Source organism: Hippoglossus stenolepis, chromosome 1, assembly GCF_022539355.2.
Source record: "Hippoglossus stenolepis isolate QCI-W04-F060 chromosome 1, HSTE1.2, whole genome shotgun sequence".
Lineage (NCBI taxonomy): Eukaryota > Metazoa > Chordata > Actinopteri > Pleuronectiformes > Pleuronectidae > Hippoglossus > Hippoglossus stenolepis.
The window spans coordinates 13,673,650-13,701,177 of NC_061483.1; the positions used below are offsets into that span (position 1 = coordinate 13,673,650).

Sequence of the window (27,528 nt, forward strand, 5' to 3'; positions counted from 1 at the left end):
TGTCTCGTGTCTGCCCGCACAACGAGAGTCTTCAGTTTCTGATGAAAAGACTCTTAACCCACCTTTATTCGTCCCTGGAGTCAAAAAGACGGTTCAAGTTGAGTTCAGGGTTGTCAGAGCAGGAGATGAGATAAGAACCTGCATTCATACCCCGAGTCAACAGTCCGCACCATGCAGATCTCTTTATACCAGTGGGTTTCTGATAAGATCACACGTTGAGACTTAATGTCCAAATCTTTAATCCAATACTATGACTCGGAATGTGCTTCATCCCCAGAAGAGATCAAGTAATCCACATAGATTCTCCTTTTATGGACGTCTCCGTTTGTATGAGCAACAGTTCTTTAATTGCTGCCCCAAGACAACATTTAATGCATTAAATAGAATAAGGAAATATTCAAAAAGTTTCAAACAAACTAATTCAGTGCAGGATTTGTCTTGAATAGCAACTCTGGAGTATATGATAAATAGTTCTGCTGTTCACGTTTCCCCTATAAGAGGTATTTATATCCAGGAATCTGAAAAGAAATGCGGTGCCTTTTTGTGGTAAACTATTCTCAGAATTGGGAGTTTCTAATCTCCGTCGCTAAATTGGACAAGCCCTCGACATTCCATAAATAAGGATATCTCTAGCTGTCTCACCCTCACGCCATGTGTCCGAAAAATACGCTAACGCCCGTAACCGATTCATCTAATTCCGGTCCAAAATATCCTCATGGAAGCTGAACTGAAACTGGAACATGTTGTTTTGAGGGGGGATTGTCTCCTGGTGAAAAAATGTCTGGCAGATGCCTGTTTTCTGGGTTAGATGACTTCCCACAGTGACCTCACAGCTCTGAGCATTTCACATGTAGGGATGGACTCTGGGTTTAGCTGCGGATACACTGGGGGTCACTTACACTGTCGAGTAAAAAACATCAGGAGCTCAGATAAAAAAACTCTAAGTGGGTCAAGGAGAAAGACATTAATGTAAACTTTTGAACCCCCCCGTCCTTCGCTGCCATCCCCTCAAGCTATAAATCAAATGTGTAATTTGTGCTTTCTGTTCGTGGATGAGCGGGCGGTGTCCGGATAAGATCATCTGGAGCTCATGCATTTGAAAAACTCCCAAATAGACCCCCATGTGCTGCAGGCAGCTGACATCATCCCGCTTTCTAGGGTGGGACCCGATGATGTGATGTGTGTCGACTCAGTGAGATCAGCGCTTGGAGTCGTTGGATTTTGGAGCAGGTGCCCGCTGAGACTGGGGGAACCAACATATTGCAGAGGCACCCAGGAAATGGAAATGGACAATAGGATTTGGAGTTCCAACGAAATAAATCAATATCATCTGTCGGTGGAGTATTATTTTGAAGGGGGGGGTTGTGGAAAGGCCTTTACTGCAGCTGTAACTGTGCATGAAGAGCTCAGGGTCCAAGAGCAACAGATACGTGCAATCTTGAATTTATAGGCTGCGTCTGATTTGGCTGCTTTATGTGAGAGCAGCACACTTCCAGCCAACCAAGACTAATCACACTGGACTCAGGAGAAGCGTTTGGCCAAGTTACACAGGATCACCGATTTTTAGAGCCGGGCTGCTCTCAGGTGTAACAGACGCTTTCATCAGCCGCTTGTCTCCGACTTCGAGAGAACAAATCTCTGTCAGAGGAGGTCATCTCGCCCCAACTCACGTCATGGTTATGCAACACCTCTGATTTTCATCTCCTAAAACCTGTGGATTGATCGTTTGCGTGAATGTGATGTGGTGTGATCCAGTCAGAGGAGCGTAGCTATATGAAATCAATAACTGGAGAGAATTGCCAAACCACCATTCCTATCTCTGGATGAAATGATTCTTGTCATGCCAGTCGACACATTCCTGCTGAATAACTTCCCCCTGCATCCCCCTCTGTTTGTGGGTGGGGGTCCTAATCTCTGTGAAAGAGCGAAAGCAAGAGTCTAAATGATGCGAGAACAGTCCGAAGCTCTGCCAAGACGCTGGACTGCTGCAGCTCTGCACCTGCTGCCAGTGCAAGCAAGCTGGGAGAGAACACTGAGGGACAAACAACCGCCGCCTCCCTCCCAGAGAAGCCCCCTCTGCTCGTCAAGTTTCCTCTCAGAGACAAACCTCCCTACGACCACGAGGAACCCGCTCAGCAACGCCAACCAGGCGCCAGAGAGCCTGAACTGGGGCTGATATTCATTGCTGGAAAGCCAGACACCCATCATCACCTTCTCCAAGCCCGTTTGTTGGCTCAGAGCTGCAGTGGTGTTTCATTACCTTTCATTCAGAGAAAATCTTTATTAAAGATGAAGCGTACACAAGAGGCCAAAAAACATGGCGGTTAGAAATGTTGTGTCCTGTGTTCCAACATAACAAGAGTCTGCGAACTTGTTACCCCGAGCCCTGACCTCAGATTTAACTCTCACCTCTGAAAATACTTTGCATTCACACACAAATATATTTTTCAGCCACTTAAAAGCAGCAAATCACAAAACACAAGGAAGAATCCATAAAATTTTGGCACAGCCCTGGTATGGGTCAGGGAAGAACCCATTTAGTTTGGGTGAGGGTCTGAATCAGGGGCCAGATCCAGGAACTTTTTTATATCACTTGCTTTAAAGGTGCTGTGTGTACGATTTAGGTGAAAGGGATCTATTCGCAGAAATTGAATATAAAATAATCCTAGTGATGTTTTCACCAGTGTGTTTCATCTAAATTGTACAAATTGTAGTTTTCTTTACCCAAGAATTGGCCCTTTATATTTAAATACTTTATATTTACATTGGGTGCAGGTCCTCTCTACGGAGGCCGCCATGTTTTTTTACAGTAGCCCAGACTGGACAAACTAAACAGCTTTTGAGTTTTTATGACAACTGAAGGCTCCCACAGGTTTTTTGTTCATGTTTGGAAGGGGAGGCTGAGGTGAAGGGTATTCAGCTGCAACATGTTCACCACTAGATGTCACTAAATTACACACACTGAACCTTTAACATTGAGAGACAGTGCGCTTTTTGACATTTTCACCAATTTCCCTAAAAAACTGATTGAGGGACTGATGAGCTCTACTGAGTGCCATGCAGGTTTGGGAGTCAATCATTTTCTATTGCATCGATAGTTTTAATTCATAACGTGAAACTTGCTGGAGTTGTGTACTCACACATCTGCAAATCTAATCTATTGTAACTGAACTCCTCTTCTCTTGAAGTACTTACACACAAGAGCTGTTGATTTAAGGGGGTCACAAAGTCCTCTTATGGAGATTGCGTATTTATATACGCGCACAGTCAGACAAACTGTCTGTAAACAGAGATGAATTCATTCTGTGGTCATTCTCCCATCAAGTGGGCGCCCAGCTACGACTCAGAAATCCCAACACAGACACTTGGTGACATAAAAAGCCCAGAGAAGCTTTTTCACATCTCTGTTTATGGGTCTACAAAACGCAAATCATTGAACAGGAATGGTCTCCAAGCTCTCCAAAACAAAAAACATCATTGCTCGCCTCAAGTTTTCCAAAGAACAGCTTGACACTAGACAACACTGCTGGGAAAATGCTTATGGGTGATGGAGCAAAGGGTGAGTTGTTTTGCAGGGCTCTGTATGGGGTGAAAAGGGCATTGCATACCAACAGGGAATCATCATCCTGACGGTGAAGTACAGCGGAGAGAGCATCGTGATTTGGGGTCTGTGTTGCTTCCCCTGGTCCTGGACAGCATCGAGGGGGAACATAAATTCCATTATCACCCGGATAATGTCAGGGTGGACGGCAGGACAATGTCCGAGAACATCAAAGTAAATCTACAACAGAATGACTTCAAACTAAGAGAAATGTGTCGGAGCTGAGACCTGAACCAGACAGAGGTGCTGGGGAGCGACCTCGAGAGACTCGTCCACACTTCCTCCTGATTGTTGTTCAGGTTAATGATTTATGTATCAGATACAGTATCTTTCTACAATATCAATATCTTTATCTTTATATTCAGTAAAGACACAAAAGGCTTCAATTGTTTGTGTGTCATTGGCTAAACTGTGCTTATCTATTGTTAGATTGTTACATTTAAGGATCAAATCCTTCAGAGAGCACAAACCTCCATCAAGGCCCAACAGACCCCTTATGAGACCCCTTCACTAGATCAAGAGTTTCATTTGGATCTGCACTATTTCACACACTGATTTCAGCAATGAAAATGTTGAAAAATGCGTTATCTCACAATATTAAAGAAGGGGAACAAAAATCTAGATCCCCATCCAAACTTAATTTGTTCTTCGCTGACCCATTCAGCACCAAAAAACTAAAGGACAGAGATGAGAACATAACCTTCTTGGTAGAGGTAGCAGTGGCATGATTTGAAAAGTTGTCCATTGTGGTGCAATACACAGGTACATGTGATTTATGCAGAGAAAAAGTCTAAAGTAATTATTGATAATAACTGCGGCTTTAAGTTTACCAAGACAACTCTCTGAAACTCTTTCATTGAGTATGTTTATTCATGAGATTTATGTGTGTTTCCTCTGACTATTGTGTTTCCCTACGTGTGTGGATGAGTGCTGTTATTCTGTAATGCACTTGACGCATTTGTTCCGAATATTCAGTTTAATATTCGAATATTTATTTAGTATTACAGTTCATAGTAAATGGTTTGTATAATTTTCTGTGACAGTGAAGAATCTGAATACCTCTTCCATCACTTTTGCGCTACTTGGCGACGACACAGGAAATAAGCAAACCTTCAGTAAAAACAAGAACGGAGCCAGCAAGTCGCTTCAAGTATGTTCGATTTATTTCCATAAAAATTAGTGTCACCACAAAACATGGTACGAAGATACAGTAATGAAAAAAAGCTTCTGACGTCTTTGAATAGTTTCATTAGAGTGTTTTTTTTTGTCTTCTTTTTTAATGAAACTGTATAAGGTCACACAAACAGAGAACAGATGAGAGGAGGAGCTCTGAAAACCACAATGTCCTACATGATATATTGACTTACTTCTTTAAAAGCCCTTAAGAAACAGAGCCTGTCTGGACAAACTAAACAACACAAACTCCATTTTCAGAACAACGTTTCATCACAAACAGGGAACAGGCCACTCAGGGTTTTTTTGCACCAGTAACGACACATTTAAAAAAAAGAAACCACAAAGACTGGTTGATCACATTAGAATCACGGTTAGAAAAGTATACTTATGTTCCGTACATACAGTATATAAAATGAAATGTCACACATGTATGTACAGAAATGTAGCCACCACACTTACAGTTACACTTTTAATAAAAAATAATAATTTACATTACATAAGACAAAATGTGTTATCCAGGAGTCATTACACTTTCGACAAAATAGAGAAAAACGTCACTTATTTAAATAGAAAAATGTCAGGTAACTCTTTTTTGAACTCACTGTGCAAATCCGTTTCCTCTCGTCATGTCATGAGGAAACGTCATATGTACATTGTAAAGTAATGTCTTTAGCCTCGTCTGCATCTGTTAGAAAATCTATATTTGATAAGGAGTGCATACTTTAGAGCTAAGTGCAAACAAATTGCCTCTCGATGTTGTGCATTAAAATCTTGAGTTTTTGGCGGTTCATATTCAAGCAGCAATAACCCGTCCACGTAGTAAAATATCTGATAGAAATTCTCTAAAAGGTTATTTTCTTTATATTTTTTAAAAGTCTAATATTGAACCCACAGTTTGAATGGCCAGTGATATTGCTTTGATCTAGTTAACAGCTTAAGTAAGGATAACAATCTCCTTGGTAGTGCAGTCCCCTAAAACGTCAGCTTATCTTCACCTCATCCCTGTCGGAGGCACAGAGGAGGAAGCTGACGGCACAATGCGAACGTGTTGACTCTGACCGAGGCAGAGTGGCGAACCGGCCTGATTGGCTGCTGAGAAACGGGCGGAGAGGTTGGATGGATTCTCCTCCGCTACCAGGCACTTTGTTCACTGTGGTCCCCAAATGTAAAGACACGTGAAAGCTGAGTTGAGCTGTCGCCACGTCTCTGCTCTCCGCCACCTCCCGCGGCCTCTGGTGTTCGGGACCTCAGTGTTCAGGCGTCAGAGATGCAGTTCTGGATCTTGTCCATCCACAGCTGAGCGCTGGGCGCGTCTGAGGCGCAGAAGTTGTAGACTCGCTTGCTGGTCTTCAGCTAGAGAGGCATCAGATAAGAAGAGTGAATACATATGGAGTGAAGGGACAGAGAAGTACTTGAATGGGCTCCAACAACAGGGAAAGCTTCGCTGTTCTCCACATGGACAGAAAAGACAACGTCACAAGTCAGGTTTCACTCAAATGTGACAGAAAATTGTAATTTCCAATTTGTTAAAGAAAATATGAATACATGTGCAGCTCCATCTACTGCTATTATGACATAGTAGTAGTTCTATCTCTCCAGCGATTAACCCTCTATAGCACAGTGTGGCCATATGGCAAAAATGACTGTATCTCAGGTTTACTGAAAAGCAGAAATAAAGAAGGTCTTTTATTTTGATAGAACAAATGCACATCTCAGCACATGACCAGGAAATCCTGTTTGCATCTCCTGTTAGTGGACATGGGAAACTAGAGATGTCAGGGCTCCCAAAATTGACTAATTGTTCAATAATTGGCGTCAAAACTAAAATATTGAAAAAGTATCTTGGATTAGTAAAAAAAAAAGCTAAAGAACGGCAATTACATGAAAAAGTGGACAGAGAAGTCACTTTCTGCTTCATGGATTAATTTGAGGAAGGTGATACTCATCGGATCTTATGTCTTTTTAGTGGACATTTAAGTCCCATGTATTCATTGGGCTTTCATGTGTTTATTTGCTGAACCTGTTTCTATCAGCTTGCGAGGCAGCTGGCTTTCTCCCAAGTGGCTTTAGTCTAAACCACAGTGGATCGGACCAATCAGCGTCCTGCGTGTGTTAGGTGTGATGACAGCCAGAAGCTGCTGAAGAGGTTAGCGAGGATGCTGCCACAGCATCAGTTTCATCAGAACTGGGGAGTATTTCTTCACTAAAAGAACATCAATGAGGGTTTTTTCTCAATGGGAAAGACTCATTCTTCTCCAGACTGACTTGTGCAACCGTGATAAATGGTGATAGACAGATGGTTCATCCAATCACATGCCAAGTATTTCCTGAAAGCACCTGGGCTTTACTAACCAGTTTCCAACAAAGCTTTCCCAGATGGTTCTGTGCAACAAACCATCTGCTGTTCGGTTTCTATTGCACTTGGTCTCATTCGGTGTTTGATGCACCAAACTTTCCACCTCTGCCAAACGTAGAATCTTTTTTAATGTCTAAACTTTGTTTGGGTCTATTTTTGCTGGAAAAGCCAGCGTTTTAACCTGCAAATATTTGACTGTATCCAAAGCCACAGTGCATCTGTTCTACATTGACTGTGAAAAGGCTGCAAGCGTGTTTTCAATATGCAAAAAGCTGCAAAACACTGGACCTTCGTGTTTCTGCGTACTCACGTCAAAGAACGCCTTTTCACTGATGTGTTTCGGTGCTCCTAGAGTGGGCGTGGCGATCACCACGGACTCCACCTCTGCCAGATCGATGTGGCCCCTGCAGTTGGTGTCCTCCCCGGTGTCGTAGTACCTCATCTGTGGAGACATTGGAACGTTAAACCTGCGGCACTGTCTCCTGGGTCGAGGCTGAAGCGTCTCTCAGGCGCGGCGCGATCTCGCTCACCTGGTGTTTTGTGATGTCCAACACGAACCAGCGAGGTTTCCAGCCTTTCAGCAGCGCCCCGCGTTTATACAGGATCCCCTCATATGACCTGAAGAAATAACAGTGAGATGCAGGCACATTTCAACTGGACGTCCTCTTGAACCGTATTTCTACCACAGTTGTTGTTTTGTTCATATGGAGCCCCTTCCAGCAGGAAGACAAACTCGTCCTCCATATGTTCTGTTTGTACATTATGTTCCCCGCAATGTAAAGAGGCCAAAAGCGGGTGTGCGTGTTTCTCTGTGAGGGTTAAGACCAGGGGGTTCCGTGCTGGAGGTTTCAACTCTCATATTTCATCTTTCCCTACATTTTTCACTGATGTCCAGCTCATGCTCCTGGCTGAATAATTCTGCTGTAAACATCTGGCCATATTGAAACTTATATGATCCATCAACGATTTATTATCGCACATGATAAAATGTTGGTGAACATTATTTGGAACGAGAAATGCGATAAGCAGGGACAAGAAAGTTAAAAAAAGAATTTACATAAAGTAGATTTCAATCACCATTTGTCCAGCTCAGGAAAACATCCAGATATTTGGGCCAAGAGTTTGTACTTTAACCTCACAGTAATTGTAAAATTACACACCCAGAGTTTAACAGAGTACAGACAATCCTCACAAACATGACACGCAGCATACCACAGCCCTGACTCATCTTCCCAAACCGAACCGGCCCTGAGCAGCAGTTTGTGAGTGAATCAAATGTGGACCTCATGTTTGTGTTGGGACTCAGGAAGTTCACGGCCCACCTGTTCTCCTCGCTCTTGGGGGTAAACTGGTTGTAAAGCGTTGCAGCGCGGCGGTTGATGCCGTTGGCCGCGGTGGTGGTGCGATCCTCGCCCAGCGGGCTGTCCGGCAGGTGCAGCATGGAGCGCCGCTGGAAGACCTGCAGGCTGGACGTGGGAATGAGGCTTGAGATGGACACTGACTGTTTGCAGAGCTGCTGACACACAAGACAACAAATATGAGAAGGGAGAAATACACGTGAAGAGCTTTACACAGTTGTAATGACTGGATATGACGATGCCTTGTGTTTTTACCTTCGCCAAGGAAGCTTTGTTTTTGTATTTGAATATCAGGCATGTTTTGAGGACTGATATTTATGAGTGTGTGCAATTTCGTGCCGATCCAAATAAAAAATCTGGATCTAGTGAATTTAATGGTGGTTTCATAAGGGAACTGTTGGGCCTTGGCAGAGGTGTATGCTCTGGTTTTTTTTATGTAAGGTCATCTTTATTTTTCGAACACTCACATTGCCTTCTTGTTTGAGGTCTTCCTGAATGCTGATCCTGACTCTCTCCAGAGTCGTCTGCCATTTCTCAGGAGCCTGGTTCAGCTCGGCCTCCAGCTTCTCAATGTCCTGCAGCACACGTGACAACCAGTGAGGATGATAAATGCAACACGTGATCCAACACAAACTTGAGGTCACAGTTTAGGTAGAGGGCTCTTACGGCGAGGAGTTTGGTGATGGCATTGGGCTGAGCGCGGCTCACGCTGCTGTAACACGGCCAGACGATCCTCCTCTTACTGTTGGAGATGGTGTCCGCCTCCTCCGAGCTCTCCGACCTCGCAGCCATCATCCGCCAGTCGTAACAAGGCCCCGTGGACAGAGTCTCGTCCGTGAAGAAGTCCCATTTGTTCAGGCTGGGGATTCCGGTCGATGGCTTCAGGATCACCTGCAACACAACGATTTTATCGAGAATCAGATGTCGTCCTATGGTGTTGATTACGTAAAGTACTGTGGGAGATGGTCAAATAGAAATAGAAACTTCTCTATGACAGTTATTAAGAAGTTATGCAAGTTCCTCTTATTGAATTACAACACAGCTGAAATATAACAGGAAACATCATCAGCATCGAGAGACTGAAATCAGTAACAGAACTGTCTGTTAGAAAACTGCACGAAGAAAAACACTCCTAAATTATCATAAAACAAAATAACCACAATCATAAGTTTGAAAAAACTCCAGAAATATGAGATTCATAAAGAATTTCATCAAATCTAATTTGGTCAAAGCTACAAGTCAAAGTGGCAACAAGACAAAAACTGTCGGATACATTTCATATTTTTTCACTCATAGTGTGTTCCGGCTTTCATAAAAATACCAAGTTTTTAGTTTGGAAATTGTATCTATTGTGTTAAATATAGCAGTAGAGGAGGAATTATCCAAATTCTTCAATTGAGTAAAGTATTGCTATAAAGTAATGGTATATAGTTTGATCCCACCACTGAACAACAATTAAATATTATTTACAAATGATTTAGTTTGACAAAGGAAACAATAACCGTCTCGTCTGGTTACTGCAGGAAACAACTCATTACTTTTTTGATAATTCATTAACAAACATTTGGACTATGTCTGTCTACAGTCCACACAGACCAAACGATAACATATTTATTCATTTTATTTATCTCTATTTAAAGATCTGATGCAAAGTGTCCTCTCAGGCTGTGAAGTTGAAGTTGCTGCTCCTGTGCACAGAGCTGACATCAGCATCGTTACGGCCCAGAGTGGCACAAACATGTTGTGGGAGTGGGAGCTCGGCTACATGAGAGCGGTCCGGTGGTCACAGACACTCACCTCGCTCTCCGAGGGGCTGTACATGTAGTTGAAGAAGATGGGACTCCTCCTGTGCATCCTGTTGATGCAGTCCCAGATACAGATGCCTCTGCGGGCCTGTTTGTCACCTTTGTCGTCAAACAGCAAGCCTGTTAAGAAACACAGAGATGATGATGATGATGATGATGATGAAGAACAGGGAACAGAGTTCGTCTCTCAGATTATTTCGCTTGATACGAACGCTCCAGTCAGAAAGGTCGTAGGGTCTTTGGGTTCTTTGTGAACCAGACTAATTTTACAGTATATCAGCACAGAATTTATCTTCAAATAGAGACACAGTAGAACAGACACATCTCACATCTCACGTCTTCGTTTTTTGATTTGTTTCTTTTGCTTTAACTCAGCATCACTATATCAATTATCTCTCCAGGTATGTGTCAGAAAACATAAAAATAATTTCTACTCCATCCATTATCTGTGCTTCTTTTCCTTTGAGCGTAACAAGAGAGAGCTGGAGCTAATCCCAGCTGACACTTCGCCAGTGTATCTCAGGGACAAATCACACGTACAGAGAATTAAGATTAATTCTCCCTAACCCCAATCTGAATGTCCCTTGGATTGAAGGGATTTGACCCGGGAAGCTTTTTGCTTTTCCTTTTAAAAGTAAAGGGAAAACTGGTAAAAGAAAATATCATTCGTTAATGTTAAAATACTAATTCATCGGTTTTATGAAAGTCACATACAGTCAGTTTCAGTGCAGAATTTCCACAGCATAAGAAGAGATAATATTAAAAAACAACACAAAATCCCCCCCGGTTCAAATTGCAAAGGACACTGACCATGTTCCAAGCGCTCATAGTCTGAGTCCAACAGGAAGTTCTTGAAGCGGTTAGAGATGTGATGATAGGCCAGGAACTTCAGATAATACTGATTAAACTCAAACTCCAGAGGATGTTGCTCCAAAATCTGCAAAGACACGAAAAGATGGATGAAGATTAACAGGGAGAGAGAGAGAGGGTCAGGGTGAGTGTGGCAGCTGTCCTTGTGTTGTGGCTTCATATCCCTGCACTGCACAAATGACCAACTAGAAACAGGAAAGAACGTCTCCTGTCTGTGTGGGGGCAAAGGTTGACGATATCATCACTGCCAGACACAATCCAGACTGGGCCGCAGCCCCATTGTTCCCATCCAGTGGTGTGAGGTGGCCAACCAGAGAGAAGTGCCGAATATTTGAGGCCACCTGGGTCTACTGGCGAAAACAACAGCTGTTTTGGAGATGATGCTCGTCTATTTTCAGCTCTTGTCCGAATCCCCTTTCCCCCTGTTTATAGTTCTCCAGAACCCCAGGGCCCTTGCCAAACTGTCTTCGCTGCCAAGCCTACGGTTTCAAAAGACAAATGCAGAAACTATGTGTTGATGTAAGTGTAGGGGAGTGGGTCCGTACGACCCCTGGAGACACGAACGAACCCACAACATCCTCAAAAGTTAGTATTTCAGAGCGGACACTCAGTCTCTGGACCTCAGCTGTATGAGCACCCCCCCGCCCCTCAGTGAAATCCTGAGGCACACACGAACATTCCTTGAGACTCTCAATCCCCAAAACTGCAATTTTCCACATGCTGCTCTAAACACGCACTGCATTGTGAAGGGATGCTGAAAAACAAGCGCAGTCAGCTCAGCGCTGATCACGGGGGGTTCAGGGACCATCTGGGCTGCAGCCCCCTCGCACACACTCGGCTGCAACACACTGGTTTACACATACATTGCTGGGAGGTGCAAAACTGAACCAAATGTATAGTTAATGACAGCTGAATTTCTCACATTCCTCACCCCCTCGCCTCTTTGGTATTGAGGAATGCGGTGAGCTCACAGAGACGATGTGAGTGACGTTCGGGCCGCGGAGGGAAAGCAGAGAGGAGTCACGTAGCAGGGGCAGGGAGACTGGAGCGTACAGGGGAGCGGTGGAAGTGGGGAGCAGTGACACTCACCTGGTGCACGCAGTCCAGGAACTGCAGGAAGATGGGCGTGAAGCCGCTGCCCTGGCTGCTGGGGCTCAGGTTGCTCCGCTGGCTGAACTTGTGGCCGAACGACAGCCACTCCTTCTCCAGCAGCACCTGAAATCCCTCCAGAGTGCGGTAGAAAGGATCGCTCAGCAGCTGCACCAAAGACCCCACCTGCACACGGAGAGCGAAAAAACATCAGCGCCACCAACGGTAGACCAAAGGGAGTGATGCTTCTTAGACAGGGATTCTGCAGGTTTCAACAAGTGGAATTTAAGACCTTTGACCAATCTGACAGATATGAAAGAATATCAGAGTCCTAGAATTGCAAATTGAAGATAAGGTGAAGTAGCCAGTTAGAGGAAAACCATCAAAACGCCAAGTTATCTCCAGTGTTGGGATGTAACAAAGTTCATTTACTTAGTTAAAGAGAAGATAAACTTTATTCTTATTAGTTAATCGTTTTATCACCATAGGACACGAAAAAGTGGCAGCTGCTCTGCATCCAGTGTCCAGATTTTTTTTTGTCTTCTGACCACATAATGTTTAACTGATCATCAGCTATCAATAACATTTATATAACATTGGAGCAAAGTCGCACTTGAAGTCACTCCACAAAACACCATTTGAAAACCACTTGTCTACACATGCAATGTGTTTGGCCTGCTTCCCTGCCCGTGTCTCCTCCAACACTAACTAATGAGGCCTGACGCGTGTGGAATGAGCGGGAAAAACAGTCCGTGGCTTCCCCTGAGGGGTTTGTGAGACGATCAGGCCCTGAGTGGTAGAGAGAGCCCCCTGCGCCCTGGCACTCGAATAAAACCCTCAGATTATAGTGGGATTACAGCAGATTTGAGAAAAGGAGAAAGGCATGAGAGAGCGGAGTGGATATGAGAAAGAGGGTTAGACAGAGGATAAGGAGGAGAAACAGGACGCAGGGTTTAGAGAGAACGCAAAGGCGGTTCTGCATCCTGTCTGCTGGGTGTCTATGGTCCGTGGACAGACGCAGGAGAGCCAGAGCATATGGAGCCCATTTGCCTGTGTGGACCAATCAGGACGTGGCGTGATGGAGCCGGTGGCCCGTGGAGAGAGAGATGCTCCGGGCCGAACACGTGCCTGGCATAAGGGGTCCACAAAGCGCGCTCTTAAACAGCAGCCCAGGGCTTCACAAGCCCACCGTAAACACATTCGAAGGTCGAGCACTTTGCAACGTTAACAGGTCAACATGGAAAATGTGAGCTCAGAGAGCAAGTATGTGATGAAACGCTGAGTGCAGCAGCAAACAGATACTGTAAATTGATCAGGATCGACACGGACAGTTCTGTTTACATGCCTCAAAATCAGAGCCGTGAACGTTCGTGATTAAATTCGGCACAAATCAGTGACATATGGCTCCAAGACCTCGGACCTTTTCCTTATCTATCTCCAGCACCATCGTGTCAACAGTGACACGAGCGATTAGAGGATGAGCGGGAGAGGCAGGTGTGGCCAGAGTTATGATTCACACATGGCTCGTGCAGAGGTGCCGTCTGCGGAAGATCTCTAATAAACTCTGTCGTCAAAATCCAAACATCACATTTAAACCATTATAAGCTACGTGTTCCTGCTTTAAGTCTCAATATATGACAGCAGGACGATGAAGCTCTATCAACATGACACACAGTCATTTAAACAGCTGTCTACAAGTAAAGCTCTGTTTATCAGGTACTTGCTTGTTAAACTGTTGTGTGACTGCATCTGGATCCTTTTTATATCTTTATTGGAGAAGGGTAGTGTTTTGTTGGTTTTAACATGAAAAACAGAAACAAAACAACAACAACTGTTGTATGTTGTTCATTATGTAGACAAATGTTTTATGAACAGTCAGTTATTCATCTTTAACAAGTTTTAGACACATCTTAGAGTTCGTAGCCATCGGCAGATCATACATGGTGCTTGCATGAGTGAATCTGTGCACGTTCCATCAACTGCCTTTTTCTATATTAGTTCAAGGGGATGAGGACGGAACTGGATAATTACACCGAGTGCCAGTAACCCCGATACATGGCTTCATTTCATTGCTGCTCCCCACTAATGGTGGTACTTTATTGTAATGAATTAATGCGATTCTTTTGATCCACAACCTCCCTGTGGTGTTTTTATCAACTGCTATGATAATAAAGAGGGGAAAGAAATGTTACGAGGACCCCCATCTGGACTTGCACCAGGGAAGAAGTTGGTTCAAACACTTAGCGACACAAACCCGACAGGCTTTTTGTGTCCCACTCCCAACCGGAACCGAGCCTGATGTTTTGCCGATTTAAAGGCACATGCAGCGTAAAAATAAAGTAGACAGACCAGCCAGCATGACCAAACACAACCCGAGTATCATTTCAAGATTTCTGTCCGAACCTGGCCCTACTCGTCAGGTCCTGACAGGTCCCGGTGGGGTCGGGTATCCACACTCTAGTCTACAACACTTTTCAATAGCATACCTTTTTTCATTATGTTTGCGTTCAAACCTCTCTCAGGTATTTTATAATATTTCTGTTCTTCATGCAAAAAAACCCCAAACATCTGTAGACAAACAGCATGATAGAAACACACCGATAAGACAAACTTCTCACCCAGTTAAACCTCTAGATATCGTGCTCAACCTTTTTCTCACATCTGTGTGTTTATCGCTCAAGGTATTTGTGCATTTTTCTCACTTGTGTAGTAATGTCCCAGCCATCCTCCAGGCTGAGCAGAACGGATGAGCCGCTGTCCAGAAGCTCCACCAGAAACAGTGCCAGCTGCAGGATCTTGTGAATCTGCGGGGGGGGGATCAACATATGTGAACATGCACACACACACAGATTAATCCTCCCTGTGCATACAGTATACCATGTTTGGTCTACTGGTAATTATTTGCAGAGTTGCCTACTAAGGGTTTCCCACAGCTGATATTTTTCGGCAGCGTATGATATGTTCGATGTAAGGACAAAGGCTGCAGAGGGTCGATCAGATAAGCAGCACGATAAGAGCTCTGCTGTTATCCCATCGTTGTGAATCTGCTTCCCTTGGGAAACTGGCCTCAGAGTGGATTTATCCGTTATGTGAAACTGATGCAGAGGATGAGCAGGAAGAGCGGACAGCGGGGTCGTTCTCACACACTTTTTCAAATCTGACTCGGAGTCACTGTGTTGGGGGTAAAAAGTGCAGAATCCTGTTGCATGTCTTGTGTGTGTGTTTTGTCACCTGCAGGATCCATTCAGAGTCCTCCAGGGCTTTGAGGAAGGAGTCCTCGGAGTCTGAAGAAGTGGCGCTGGGAGCGCAGGCCCGCAGCAGCTTTTTAAACGCGGCTTTCACCTGCCGCGTGTCCGCAAACTCCACCGGCACCAGCTCACAGTTCAGAGCGGAGTCCACTCTGAGGCCCTGTCGAAACAGAGACATAGACCGAATAAATACAGTTACAGTGTTGTTTACAAAGTTGACTTTTAGCTGGAGTACTCTCATAGTTTTACATGTTAACTCAACTCAACTCTGTGATACATTGCTAGTATTTCATCCTACTCATTTACACACATGGAGGAGCAGTTACAGGACCGTTCACTGTTAAATAAATGAGGTGGAGGAAAAAAGCCTTTCTGAATTCTTTACATCCACTGTATTAACGTCTCTGCACCGGTGACAACCGTGGCTAGAGGAGCGATGTTTTCAGGACGTCTGTCAGCCTGTCTGTCCATCCCACTCTTGTAAACCAAGAATTTCTTCAAATTCTGCACAATTTAGCTAATTAAGATTTTGGTGGTCAAACTTCAAAGGCCAAAACTCAATAATCCATAAACTTACTATGACAAAATACACTTAACACCTTCTAATAAATTCCGTCACAACATATATTATATGAGTCTGGACAGAGATTTACAGATCATTTTCAACTTGGCAGAGGCAGACAACCACAGGGCTGTAATTCTCCCTTGCGTCACTTATTTACAAGCCTTTAAACCTTTCATCACTTACGCTGTGTCATTGCTACACAGAATCAAGTTTAATTTACTCGTCGAGCAGATATAAAAATAACTACATTTGAAAACAATTTTTATAGACACTTTTTTACAAAGAGAAGAGAGAAAGAGGAGGGACACAGAACAAACAGCAAATCTTCCTCATCTGACCTAAAACAGCTTCTGAGTTTTTCAAATTGTAAAAATACCAAAAGGTCCTCGAGCCACAGGGAACAGTGACATGGTTTTCCAATGCAGTCACAATCTTTTACAAGAAATAACAGAAGAGAGCAACACTTAAAGCTTGGCTGGTGAGAGGCCCACAGCATCCTCATGTTCCATAACACCAAAGACTGAAATCAAAGGACTGGGTTTTAAAGACTTGTTAAGGACTTTTAGACATGACAAAATAAAATAAGTCGTTTTCAGTTGACAGTTTGGGACAAACAAACGTCATTTTCTGATCAAAGGTTGAATAACAGCACCCTTGACGGAGGTTGGAACATAATCATTGACATGGTTCAAGTTTATATTCGATAAAACATTTCAAAGAACAATTAATGTGTAACAACTGTAAAATATGGCGAGTGTCTTTTGGGATACCGTGAGATGGAGAAAGCAGTGACAAGACACTTCTTAAAGGGAACTTCAAAAATAGATATTGGCCAATAAATACATGTTGAAAGACAGGCAATGATTCCTAGAAGTCGTTATCAACCCGTTATGACACATATATATTACAAGTCTGCATTGTTTATTCTGTAAAATAAGTTTTCATGAAGTTACATCATTTATTTGAATAATAACACATCAACAGCCATGAAGTAGCTCAGGTTTTAAATAGAGTCAGACTGGCTGATTATAAGTCTTTGTTAAGACGTATCAGGGTTTATGTACGATACAGATGTGTTTCTGAAAGGCTCCGCTGATAAATCAGTCCGACTCTGTTTAAAATCTGAGCTAATTTATGGTTGTTGATGGGTTATTATTCAAATATATGATGTAACTTCATGAGTTGACTTTCTCTTACAGTAGTTGGATTAATGATACAAACCTGATTTGAATTATCATCCTTTCCTGGAAAATGAGCACGGACATCGTGTTCGCGTGAGCTTTTTGTAATAATCCTCGTCTTGTCTGAAGTAAAGCTTCAAACATACTGAGATGATTGTTTTTACATATTTTACAACCTTCCTAAGATACATCTGAACAATGTTATAATGCAATACCTCTGCCATGAATTTGAGGTTTTTAGTTTCTGTCGACACACACGCTCAATTACATGTGAATTACTGAGGTCACAGTTACAGGTGGTGTTGTACTGGGCTGCACTGTATTAAGAGGGGATTAGTTTGATGTGATGTTTTGGCTTCGCTTTTCCTACACGAGGGAGTCGAGTGCACTAATCCTCGACTGTGACTGCAATGCAAAATCACAACTGAATCAACACCTCGACGTCCGTGTGACTTCATGGCAGAACAGTTGTTTTGGATGGAAACAGATTGTATCTCACCTTAGGGTCGAAACACAACAATCACGGATAACGTTTCCTCTGAGGCACCAGAGAGCAGCTGTTCTTTTTTCACGCTCACCCTCAGATGGGACTTCTCTCCGAAGATGTAGAGGGCCGCTTGCTGCTTGAGGAGCTGAGCCTGCAGGCTGCTGCTCCCTGCGGGGGGCGCCAGATCCTTCCCTGCTAGTCGGCTGCCCACGTCCGCTACCGACGTATGCTGGATGAGTCTGCTGCTGGAGCGCAGGCTGGCCCACATGCCTGCAAACACACAGATGCAAACAAAAGTCACACACACGCACACACACGCACACACATGTGGGGTTTGGGCCTGTTCAAATGCCACTGATGTACACATGCTGTCAAACAAACTAAAACTGAGTAATGGACAACACCTGACATGCGGACTACATTTACATGCACGGCAGTACAACAGCGATTATATAAACACCCTCATTCTCTCAGTCCACCAACAAAGCGGTCGCCTGTGTGGCTCGGGAGCGTTGAGATGTTAAAAGCAGAAGTTGATGGAATTTCTTGGTAATTCGATGAATCAAGAAGCCATTTCTCTGAAATCAGCGTGCAGTGCTTTCAAACAGCATGAATCACTATCCCCAGCATGAACGACTTGATTCTTCACAGTAATCACCTTCAGGTCTTGTTGAATTTGTATGGTTGTCAAACTGCTACTAATTTGGGCTTCTGCAAACAGGCCAGTTATATAACAGCTGCCGACCAAATGGATGCAAATTCAACTCGGAGATAACTTGAAATTCTTTTAGAGCAACAACTACATGAAACTGGATAATTCTCAAAAGCCGTCAGTAAAACGTTCCTGTGGGAGGTGGATTTAGAGTTTAGATGTGATGTGTAATATAGGACCAACAATATTTGCATTTGAAAACTACAAATTTCTTTTGCCTGTGTCCTATCCTCTCACAAAGTTTTGTGGAAATCTGTTGTGTAATCTTGCTTACAAACAAACGGACTAACAAACAAACAAACCAATGGACAGGGGTGAAAACATAACTTCCTCGGTTGAAGAAACAAAGAAGAAATATTACAAAATACTGATACTGACAAACAACTGAGGCCAGGTTCGAAAAACCTTTTTGATCTAGATCCATGAAATATTCCATGAGAAATCAATAAGAACTGTTGAAAAATGCCCAATCTCACAATGTTAAAGAAAGTGAAAACAATAAATATCCTGGATCCACCTCCTGATCCGGATTAACACCAACATTTAATGGGTTCTTTCTTGTTTTTGTTTAATCGTGCAAACTAACAAACAAACGAATCGCAGATGACAACATAACTTCCTTGGTGAAGATAACAACGTGTTTACCTGATAATTAGACTAGTACGAGTCCTGTCATAACATCGTACCACACACTCATTTCAAACCAATCCTTGGGGATCACATTTTCAGAATACCCAAGCTGTTTTCATTACACTAAAGACGACGACCAGAGGGGCTACGCTGTTTCTGTCTATATGTGTGTGTGTGTGTGTGTGATTCATGACTTGTCTGCCATGACAAACAGCTTAGTTTCCTCCCAAGCCTGGACCTGGCTCTTAACTGACCACAGCGGGCCCCGGCTGTGCCAACACATCAACAATGGAAGAGGCCACATCAGAGCAGCCACTTTGGTTTGTGAAAAACCACAGCTCCCAGTGGAGTGCCCACAGAGTCAGCCATGATTAGTACTGCGTCACTCAACCTCTTTGTAAAGGGTTTGCAGCGTGGTGCAGCGTGGTCGTTATTGGGTTAGGGAGCGCGCGTGCAGGTTAGCGAGAGGAAAAACAACAGCGGCTGGCGCGTGGAGAACGTGTTAGGGAGCGAGGCAGCGTTGTGGGAGGAGCGGCAGACGAAAAGAGACAGAATGACCGTACCTTGATGGGGGATTCTCTCCTTACTGGCAGGTTTTTGGTTTGAGTGAGTGAATAGTTTATCTCTGTACTCAAGCACTGGGTGGTGTTTTTTGTACAGGTGGTAGAGAGAGAGAGAGAGAGAGAGAGGGGGGGGGCATGGAAAAGATCAATGACGTCAACATCATCGGGACATCACCACCAAACCACCACTTCAGACAGACATGCAAATGAAGAGTTACGCTGATGAGGGTCAAAGGTCGGACTGGTCCACATAGGATGAGGAGAGTGATTTTTACAACATGCATGAATATGTGTGTCCAGGATTATGAGCGATGGTTTGAAGACTAAGGGACAAAGTTACCAAATGCCAGTTTGTCAGGAATGAATTTGTCTCAATCAAACAGGCTGGAGTCCCTGCTCATCATTTAACAGAGGTTGATTACATTGTTACCACATTATTAAAGGGTCACTTCTTTATAGAACACTCTGCGTCCTACACTGATGGACATCTTTACAATTAAAGGAAAAACGTTTTTTCTAATAGACAGCAAACTGACCTGTTTTGGAGATCTGGAACTTTATCATTCACCTATATCATCTGCTTTTGTACAGTACAGTCCGGAACCACCCACCACTATAATTTAAGTATTTTTGTGAAATTCTTTAACTTATTTGTTGAGTTATTTTATGAAATACTTTGAGACACATTTTGCAGGGTATACCTGAAATAATAATCCAATCTGAATTTAAGACATTTTAATACTGTTTAAGGCCTCTTATTTGTACAATTGCATTTAAGACATCTTATGATCCTGTTCATGCAAACGTCTTTGTCAACTGGATATCATAAGAGTAGATCTCAACAATCTGATTCTGTTTATTAAGTTCTCTTTCCTTTATGGATTTTATTATTTTATTTTCTATACCTTTATTTTTGTAATTATTGTAGTGGTGGTGATTTGCTTTAGTATTTTATATTTTTTACTAAGCTGTATTCTGGTACTCTCTTTTAACTAAATGCACGGGGAGTCTATTCTCTCAGTTGTAGTACAGTTATTATGTCTTATTTTTAAGTACCTTGGTATTTCCCAGGGAAGAAGAATGCATGTTAAGGCATAAAAAATATTCTAAATGGGAAATACACAAGCTGTAATCTGGGATTCTCTTACAGAATCCTCAGTGACAGCAAACAAACCAATTTTTTTAATTAAATAACATAATATTAACTAATAAAAATAGATACCAGGACTAAAAACTAGCTCAAATAACTAATTGTTGAAAATAATTATTAATACAATATAAATAGTTTTCTACTATCTGGCTGTTTTTTAATATGTTATTTTGAAACAGCGAACAAAGCATAGATGCATAGCTTTTCACCGTTTCACAGTTAACTTATATTAGAACTTGATGTTATAAAATCCCTACAGGCTAATACCTGCACTCGTCTAATTTGACATTTAAGACTTAAATTACATCTGTAATCTTTCGCAACATAAGGCATAATCTATGCCTTATGTCTGCTCTCATGCTCTCTCTGTCTAACATCTTCTCGTCAATACTGAATTACAATTTGGCCAGATTTATTAGTAATAGTTTATTAGATGAAAGTGCTGCTGCCACTTGAATATTTCACGTTCATGGTAATCTAAGAAAACTCAGACTAATTCTCGGTCATCCTGACACAGATGTATCTCCTGGGTCCAAAGAATGTACAAGAGATAACCCTGTTCTCTGAGGCCAGCAGCTCTTACTGGAACGTGCTGCAGTCGGGTGGTTGAAACCCTTTTTACAAACATTTCACGTGACGTCTCATCCTTTTTAGTGCGTTAAAAAAAACATTGAGTCACTTTCGGAATTGCTTTCACCTTTGACCTTCATCTGAAGCAGTGACTAACACCTTAGACATGCAACAGAACACAAAACACCTGTGACTGAGGGGAAAAAACTGCAGAGTTCACATTCAAGTTTACACAATCCTGATGGTGTTTGTTGCAGCTAAACAGCACATTAAGTTTTTATCTGGGAGATTCCATTTACTGCAATGCTCATTTGACCGGAACAGTTCAAAAGGTTAAAGTGTCCTTGAATTTCTGCCCTGACATCTGGATCTGGAGACTTGAGATAAATAGCAAAGATTTGCAAAGTGATTATTATACAGCTATACGCTACAGATCCTCACAGAGAGAAACCACAAAGTTTAAACCGTGTTGCATTTAGAGTCGGCTTCTCCTCACTCCAGTGCTTAAACTATTCTTGTGCTGTCCTGTTAAGCATTAAATTCAAAGTGCTTTTAATTTCAGCCTGATTCCGTTTACATCCCAATAACTTCCTTTATTGCTTTTTTTGCCTGCACCGCTTTTACTTTCTTTCTCTTCACTTGTTGTTTTTCCTTCACCATGTTTGTGAAATACTTTGGCTAAACTCCTGTTGTTTTTAAACATGATATATCAATAACTCCGTCTTCACTTGACTTAGAGCGATTACAGTCTTTGGTCTGCATCTTCACTTTTCAAGAAATCTTGGCCTATTGACTCCAGCTGCCCTGTAACCCTCAAATAATAAGAAGCATATAAATATAATGGATGGTTCAATCTTTTACATTGTTTAAAAGGTTGTTTTTGACTTGTTTTTATGTTCTGCTTTTAACTGCAATTATATGGCGCTCTTATTCTCCAGCCTCATATTTTATCTCACATTTTACTTACTGGGTTTTGTTTCCATCAAATTTGCTGTTAATTAACAGTTTTTATTTCTACAGTTTTTATTTATATATATATATATATATATATATATATAAACATCATTGTTGTTGGTTTGCATAATATTTCATGACCATCTGAGAAATAAATCAAGACAAAAGTATCCTTCTTCAAAAGTATCCTTCTTCAGGAAGTCTGCAGACTTCCTGAAGAAGAATACTTTTGTCTTCTGAACTTCTCCATCTGAACATGTGTGATTTTGCATATTGTAATGTCATATTTCTAAAATGTGTTTTACAACAAGAGAAAAATGAGCAAATATGTGACCAATGTGGAAAAACAAATCTGAGGAGAAGAAAATCTGGAAAACAAGGAGCTCTGGCAAAAAAATCAACAGCCTCCATAATCTATTGTGATTAAAATGTAATGTTTCCCTCAACTGAGTGGATGATGTTAAAAGACTATGATGACTGTACTGGTGTAGTGTGCTGTTTTGTCTGGCAGCAGGCGGACTCACGACGTCGTGCCGAGCAGGAAGCAAAACCACAGAAGCAGAAAACACTCACCTCCTCTGGTGAAGCTGTTTGAGAATGGGATGTCTAAATGGACAGGAGCCATCTTTGGTATCCTGGACGTCCTCCTTTCACTGCCTGGAGACAAATCATTCATGGGGGTGTCAGAGGAGATGGATGGGCTGGTAAGTGACCCCAAGCTGTCCTGTGATTCTTACATAACCTTTTATTGTGTACACTTCCTTCCAATTGTTAACAAATATCAGATACAGTATTTCTCCCAAGCAGTCGCTCTCTCTTTCTGACACACACACACACACACACACGCACACACGCACAAGCGCACACGCACACACACACACTTATTAAGATAAGTAGGCTTTGCTTTGCTGACCAGAACAAACACAAAGGGGATGTGATGGCAGAGAAAATACAGAGCTCGAGTGAACGAAAATAAATCTGCAGAGTGCAAGTCTGCAGATTTTCTCTTTATCAGAGGTGGTGAACTCTCCGTGGCCTCTTGTCCCTTGTAAACAAGCTCAAGTTTTTTTCCCACGACAGCACCAAGGCCATCGCGCAGCACATTCAGGTCAGGTGGGAACACGTGAGTCAGGTGATGTAGCTTTACTGTGAGGGAGCTAACTGACCAGAGTCAAACCTCACACTGCTTATTGACTCCCTGCAGAGTTAACAGTTATGTAGATAATATATTAAGATGAAATAAATGAACATAAAAAACACAATGTAGGGTTTGGGTTGGGCTTGGTCAGTTTTCTATCGGGCACGGAAGTGCTCAGAAAGAAAATTGTTGCCCAAGCTGTTCTCTGTCCTCAGATCAAAATAGTCTAATGGCAGAAATAACTGTTTCACTATGAGTAGATTATATTATATATTGATACATAGTACATTGTTATTTTCATTCCCCAAATAAATAAAAGCAGAACACCAAAAATTGGTGTTGGAGCAGTGTTACCTGGTGAGAGGCCGATGAGGGAGCGGTTGGACAGCGTGTTGTTCCCGTTCATTTTGAAGTAGATGGGGATGGAGTTGAGGATGGCTTGCAGGTACTTCTCTTGTTCAAGACTACTGGAGGAATCTGAGGACGAGGCAGGAACTAAAGGAAGAACACAACACTTTATTCACAAGGATTGGTAATAATGACCATCACTTGAAAAAAATCTAACTGCAGATCACAGATCTAGTGTTTAACAGAAAAAAAAAGCCTCTATTGGTTGTGTTTATTTCTGTCAGACCTGAATGACATTTCCAGACATTTCCCCATGTGAAGAGGCAGGTGTCAGGGTGGAACATGCAGGAGGCAAGAGGATAATGCATACAAATTCCATTGTGGAAATCCCGTTATGGTTTACAGCGTCATGCCGTATCACCAAGAGCTCTCGGATCTGTTTTTATTCCTGCAATATTTGTATTCTTTTTATTTTTTTCAGTTTTGTCACGTCATGAACACACCCACTCACTTGGTCATCACATGGGCTCAATTGGACATTTTTCGGACATTTTACTAGGGAGCTCGCAAGAAAACTCGTCTGGAGTAACCGAGTATCTGAGGTCACTAAAGTCACTAGAGTCAGCTTAAGTGTTGCCTGCTGATTTATGAGTCAGTGATATGTCATGATCATTTGATCATATCAAATGATCAAATAGATAAAATGAGTGTGGCCAGCTTTAATTCCTCGTGATTCTAACAGCATCCCTCTCACTAACTTCATAAAACAAAACCATCCATACCGTTAGAGGAGGGGTTCTGTGACTTGAACAACCCCACCACGCTCTTGCCGTGGAAGCCTCCTGAGCGGAGCAGGATGGCTTTGGTGCGCGGATGTTTCCAGCACACGACGGGCAGACGGTTGTGTCTGTAGCAGCGCGCCACTTTGTGTAAACTGCTGTCCTGTACTCCCTGGGGAACCACCAGTAGCCCCGGGTAACTGACAGAGACAAGACAACAGAACAGAAATCTCAAACACAAACAGTTTTCAAGAAAGAAAATTGTCCACGCTGCAAAGCGGTTTGTTGATACACGTATGTAGCAAGACATAGAAATGCAGCTGAGCACCTTCAGAGTTTGCAGCCAACTCGGGATTGAGGCTGTATTAGTCACGCCATGTGTGTTTTTGCATAACAGGCTGGATTTGAATTTAGTTGTCTGAATAGATACGTCAAACATCTGTCTGCCAGGTAGAGGAGCACCCCCCCCCCCTCGCTGGCCTGTTGAGATACTGAGGCTCAGAAAGCTTCTGGCAGGGCTACAGATCCTGGAAACTAATATTCTCAGTCCCGCTGTGCAGTGATTAGTGGAATCAGCACAGAACAGCAAGTTTCTGGGCTGATTTTTAGTGTAGCCGAACCGCTGCAGCTAGAGTTGATGAACTGGCAGGCAGGCTCTCCAGGCTGTGAGGTAGCGTACCTGCGGCAGAGGGAGTAGAGCCTGTTCACGGCCGTGATCTTGAACAGCTCGCCTGATTTGGAGCGAGACGAGCTGGCGGTGATGGTGCCGAGGCCCAGGCGCTGGTAGTCACGGAAACAGGACTGCTCCACCAGCTGCTCCATGGTGGACTTCTCTGAGGCCCGCAAAGTGCTGCTGGGTGGCGGCTCGCCATCGTCCGATACTGAAACACACACACGAACAGGAAGTTAATCTTTAATTCCTGCTCCCTCAACACCATTGTCGGTGTGTGTGTGTGTGTGTGTGTGTGTGTGTGTGTGTGTGTGTGTGTGTGTGTGTGTGTGTGGTTTCTCTCACTTGAAATGTCGTCATCTTCATGCCAGGTCATCCTGCTGCCTCTGTCATTCTTCTTCAGCGTGCTCTGGCTGCCACGGCCCATGGTGATCTTTCCAGCCCTCTTCGCTCCCTTGACTATAGTTTTGGACAAAGTTCTTCGAGGACCAAAGAGTGGACATACTTTTACTATGTGCAGCTTTAGCAACAAAACATTTCAATATTTCCAGAGGAGCAAAAATATATCAGGGGGCAGCATGATTGTGACAAAACAAACCTGAAGCCAGTGTTCCTCTCTTTCTGCTTCGGAAGGATTAGCTGAGGTGCGGTTTGTCCTGCAGCAAATGCGAAGGAGCTGAAGATGGATTGTGGGTAGCGGATCCTCTGGAGGTGCTTCCTGAAGATCTCGACCATCTCCGAGCTCACCTCCTCATCAAAAGCCACTTTTATTAACTAAAAAGTTACAAATCAGTAAAACAGATTATTTAACACTGGTTACATAACATTTCATATTAATATTGGATTCAAATTCCATACAACCTGTCAGGAGCATCTCATGTTTATCACTGCTAACGTTCTTCACCTTTTTACCCCCAAACATTTACTAAAGTGTGCTGATCTGCGTCTTTCACATCTCACATTATTGGTAAAACAGCTCATGCATAGTTTCCACAACAAACACCCCACACGATTACTGCAGCGAGGTCAGAAACAAGACTGTCCACAACAGATGTCCACATATGCCAAGTGACCTACACTCCATAAACATGGCCACTTTCATAATTCGAGTTTGTAAAGAGATAGGAATGAACCATAAAAAGTTTTACAGCAACATGTCTAAAGACTAAAAACACATGCTTGGCGGAAAGTTGCTTCTCTTTTGATTCTAGGAATCAAGCTCATGTTATGAAACACAGGACATGGGGTTTATAAAAGATGTGTCACACTGGATGTTAATTGTAATTTTAAGTTTTGTCGCTTATTTATTAGCTTGTGCATAGTCACAGAGTAATCAATAACGTTTGCTTGTGTTTGTCAGATTTTTAGCAGCATTACACGAAAACTACAGGACGAATTAACACGAAACCTAGCGGAGGGGTGTGGTATGGGTCAGGGAGGAACCCGTTACATTTTGGTGCGGCTCCGGCTTGGGGTTCGGATCCAGGAATTCAACTTGTGAGATGACATTTTTACAGATTTCACAGAGAATAATACATGGATCTAGATGAAAAAAATCATTTATTCGGCTGATATTTATGAGTGTGTGTAATTTGAAGAGAATTCAAATAAAATCCTGGATGTAGTGAATTAAAATGTGATTTCATAAGGGGACTGTTGGGCCCTATTGGGGATATACGCTCAACTGAGTGTATTAGTTATTATTAGTAATATTATGATGTGTGAATATCTGAGAAACAGAACCACGGATGATACTACATCACCAGCTATAAGTTGCTCAAGAGTCATCTACACTCCCTGAGAATCACATTCACTAAAACCTCTCACATCTTTAGTGATTTAATCTGTGGTGTGTTTCAGTGTTTACCTGAAATGTTGCAGAGCGGAGCTGCAGACCTTCCTGCATGTGCTGCTGCAGCTGGTTCTGGATGCTGATCTTCTTCTCTTTGGTCAGGGTGGACACGGGGAAAGCCCTGATGACTGACTGCTCCCCCACTGGACACATACAGGAATAAAGATCACACCCACATTGCTGCAACATCTTACTGACACAACACACTGCAGATTTGAATTTTTGGGGAATTTTATGCTTTTGCCAGAGAGTTAACAGGACACATGTGACAGGAAATGAGGAGAGAGATAGAGAAAGAGAGACAGTTTGGTTCATAGTCTGCTCCACCATCCCGTGGCCACTAGGGACCCCACCCCCTGATGACTTTACTACTTGAGAAACAGTATTACAGTGATGAAGAGTAGGATTCACTCGGGTTAAATGTGC

The 27,528-nt window shown here is 42.9% G+C and overlaps 1 protein-coding gene across 2 annotated transcripts in view; it reads right to left on the reverse strand.

The window, feature by feature from the left end:
* Nucleotides 1-4,742: 4,742 nt before the first annotated feature.
* Nucleotides 4,743-27,528, reverse strand: part of sbf2 (SET binding factor 2) — a 91,658-nt gene continuing 68,872 nt past the window's right edge. The window contains exons 23-42 of one of the 2 annotated variants that reach the window (XM_035159150.2): nt 27,118-27,245; nt 25,849-26,024; nt 25,596-25,729; nt 25,260-25,461; nt 24,584-24,780; nt 23,808-23,948; nt 22,889-22,972; nt 19,642-19,716; nt 17,828-18,006; nt 15,487-15,663; nt 14,958-15,059; nt 12,256-12,441; nt 11,107-11,233; nt 10,289-10,416; nt 9,158-9,382; nt 8,959-9,066; nt 8,456-8,646; nt 7,664-7,751; nt 7,444-7,575; nt 4,743-6,130 (exon numbers count right to left, since the gene is read on the reverse strand). In XM_035159150.2, coding sequence (XP_035015041.1) covers nt 6,032-6,130; nt 7,444-7,575; nt 7,664-7,751; nt 8,456-8,646; nt 8,959-9,066; nt 9,158-9,382; nt 10,289-10,416; nt 11,107-11,233; nt 12,256-12,441; nt 14,958-15,059; nt 15,487-15,663; nt 17,828-18,006; nt 19,642-19,716; nt 22,889-22,972; nt 23,808-23,948; nt 24,584-24,780; nt 25,260-25,461; nt 25,596-25,729; nt 25,849-26,024; nt 27,118-27,245 — 2,879 coding nt within the window. In that variant the 3' untranslated portion in view covers nt 4,743-6,031. The remainder of the gene's footprint in view (nt 6,131-7,443; nt 7,576-7,663; nt 7,752-8,455; nt 8,647-8,958; nt 9,067-9,157; nt 9,383-10,288; nt 10,417-11,106; nt 11,234-12,255; nt 12,442-14,957; nt 15,060-15,486; nt 15,664-17,827; nt 18,007-19,641; nt 19,717-22,888; nt 22,973-23,807; nt 23,949-24,583; nt 24,781-25,259; nt 25,462-25,595; nt 25,730-25,848; nt 26,025-27,117; nt 27,246-27,528) is intronic. The other variant, XM_035159235.2, reaches the window with a different exon arrangement.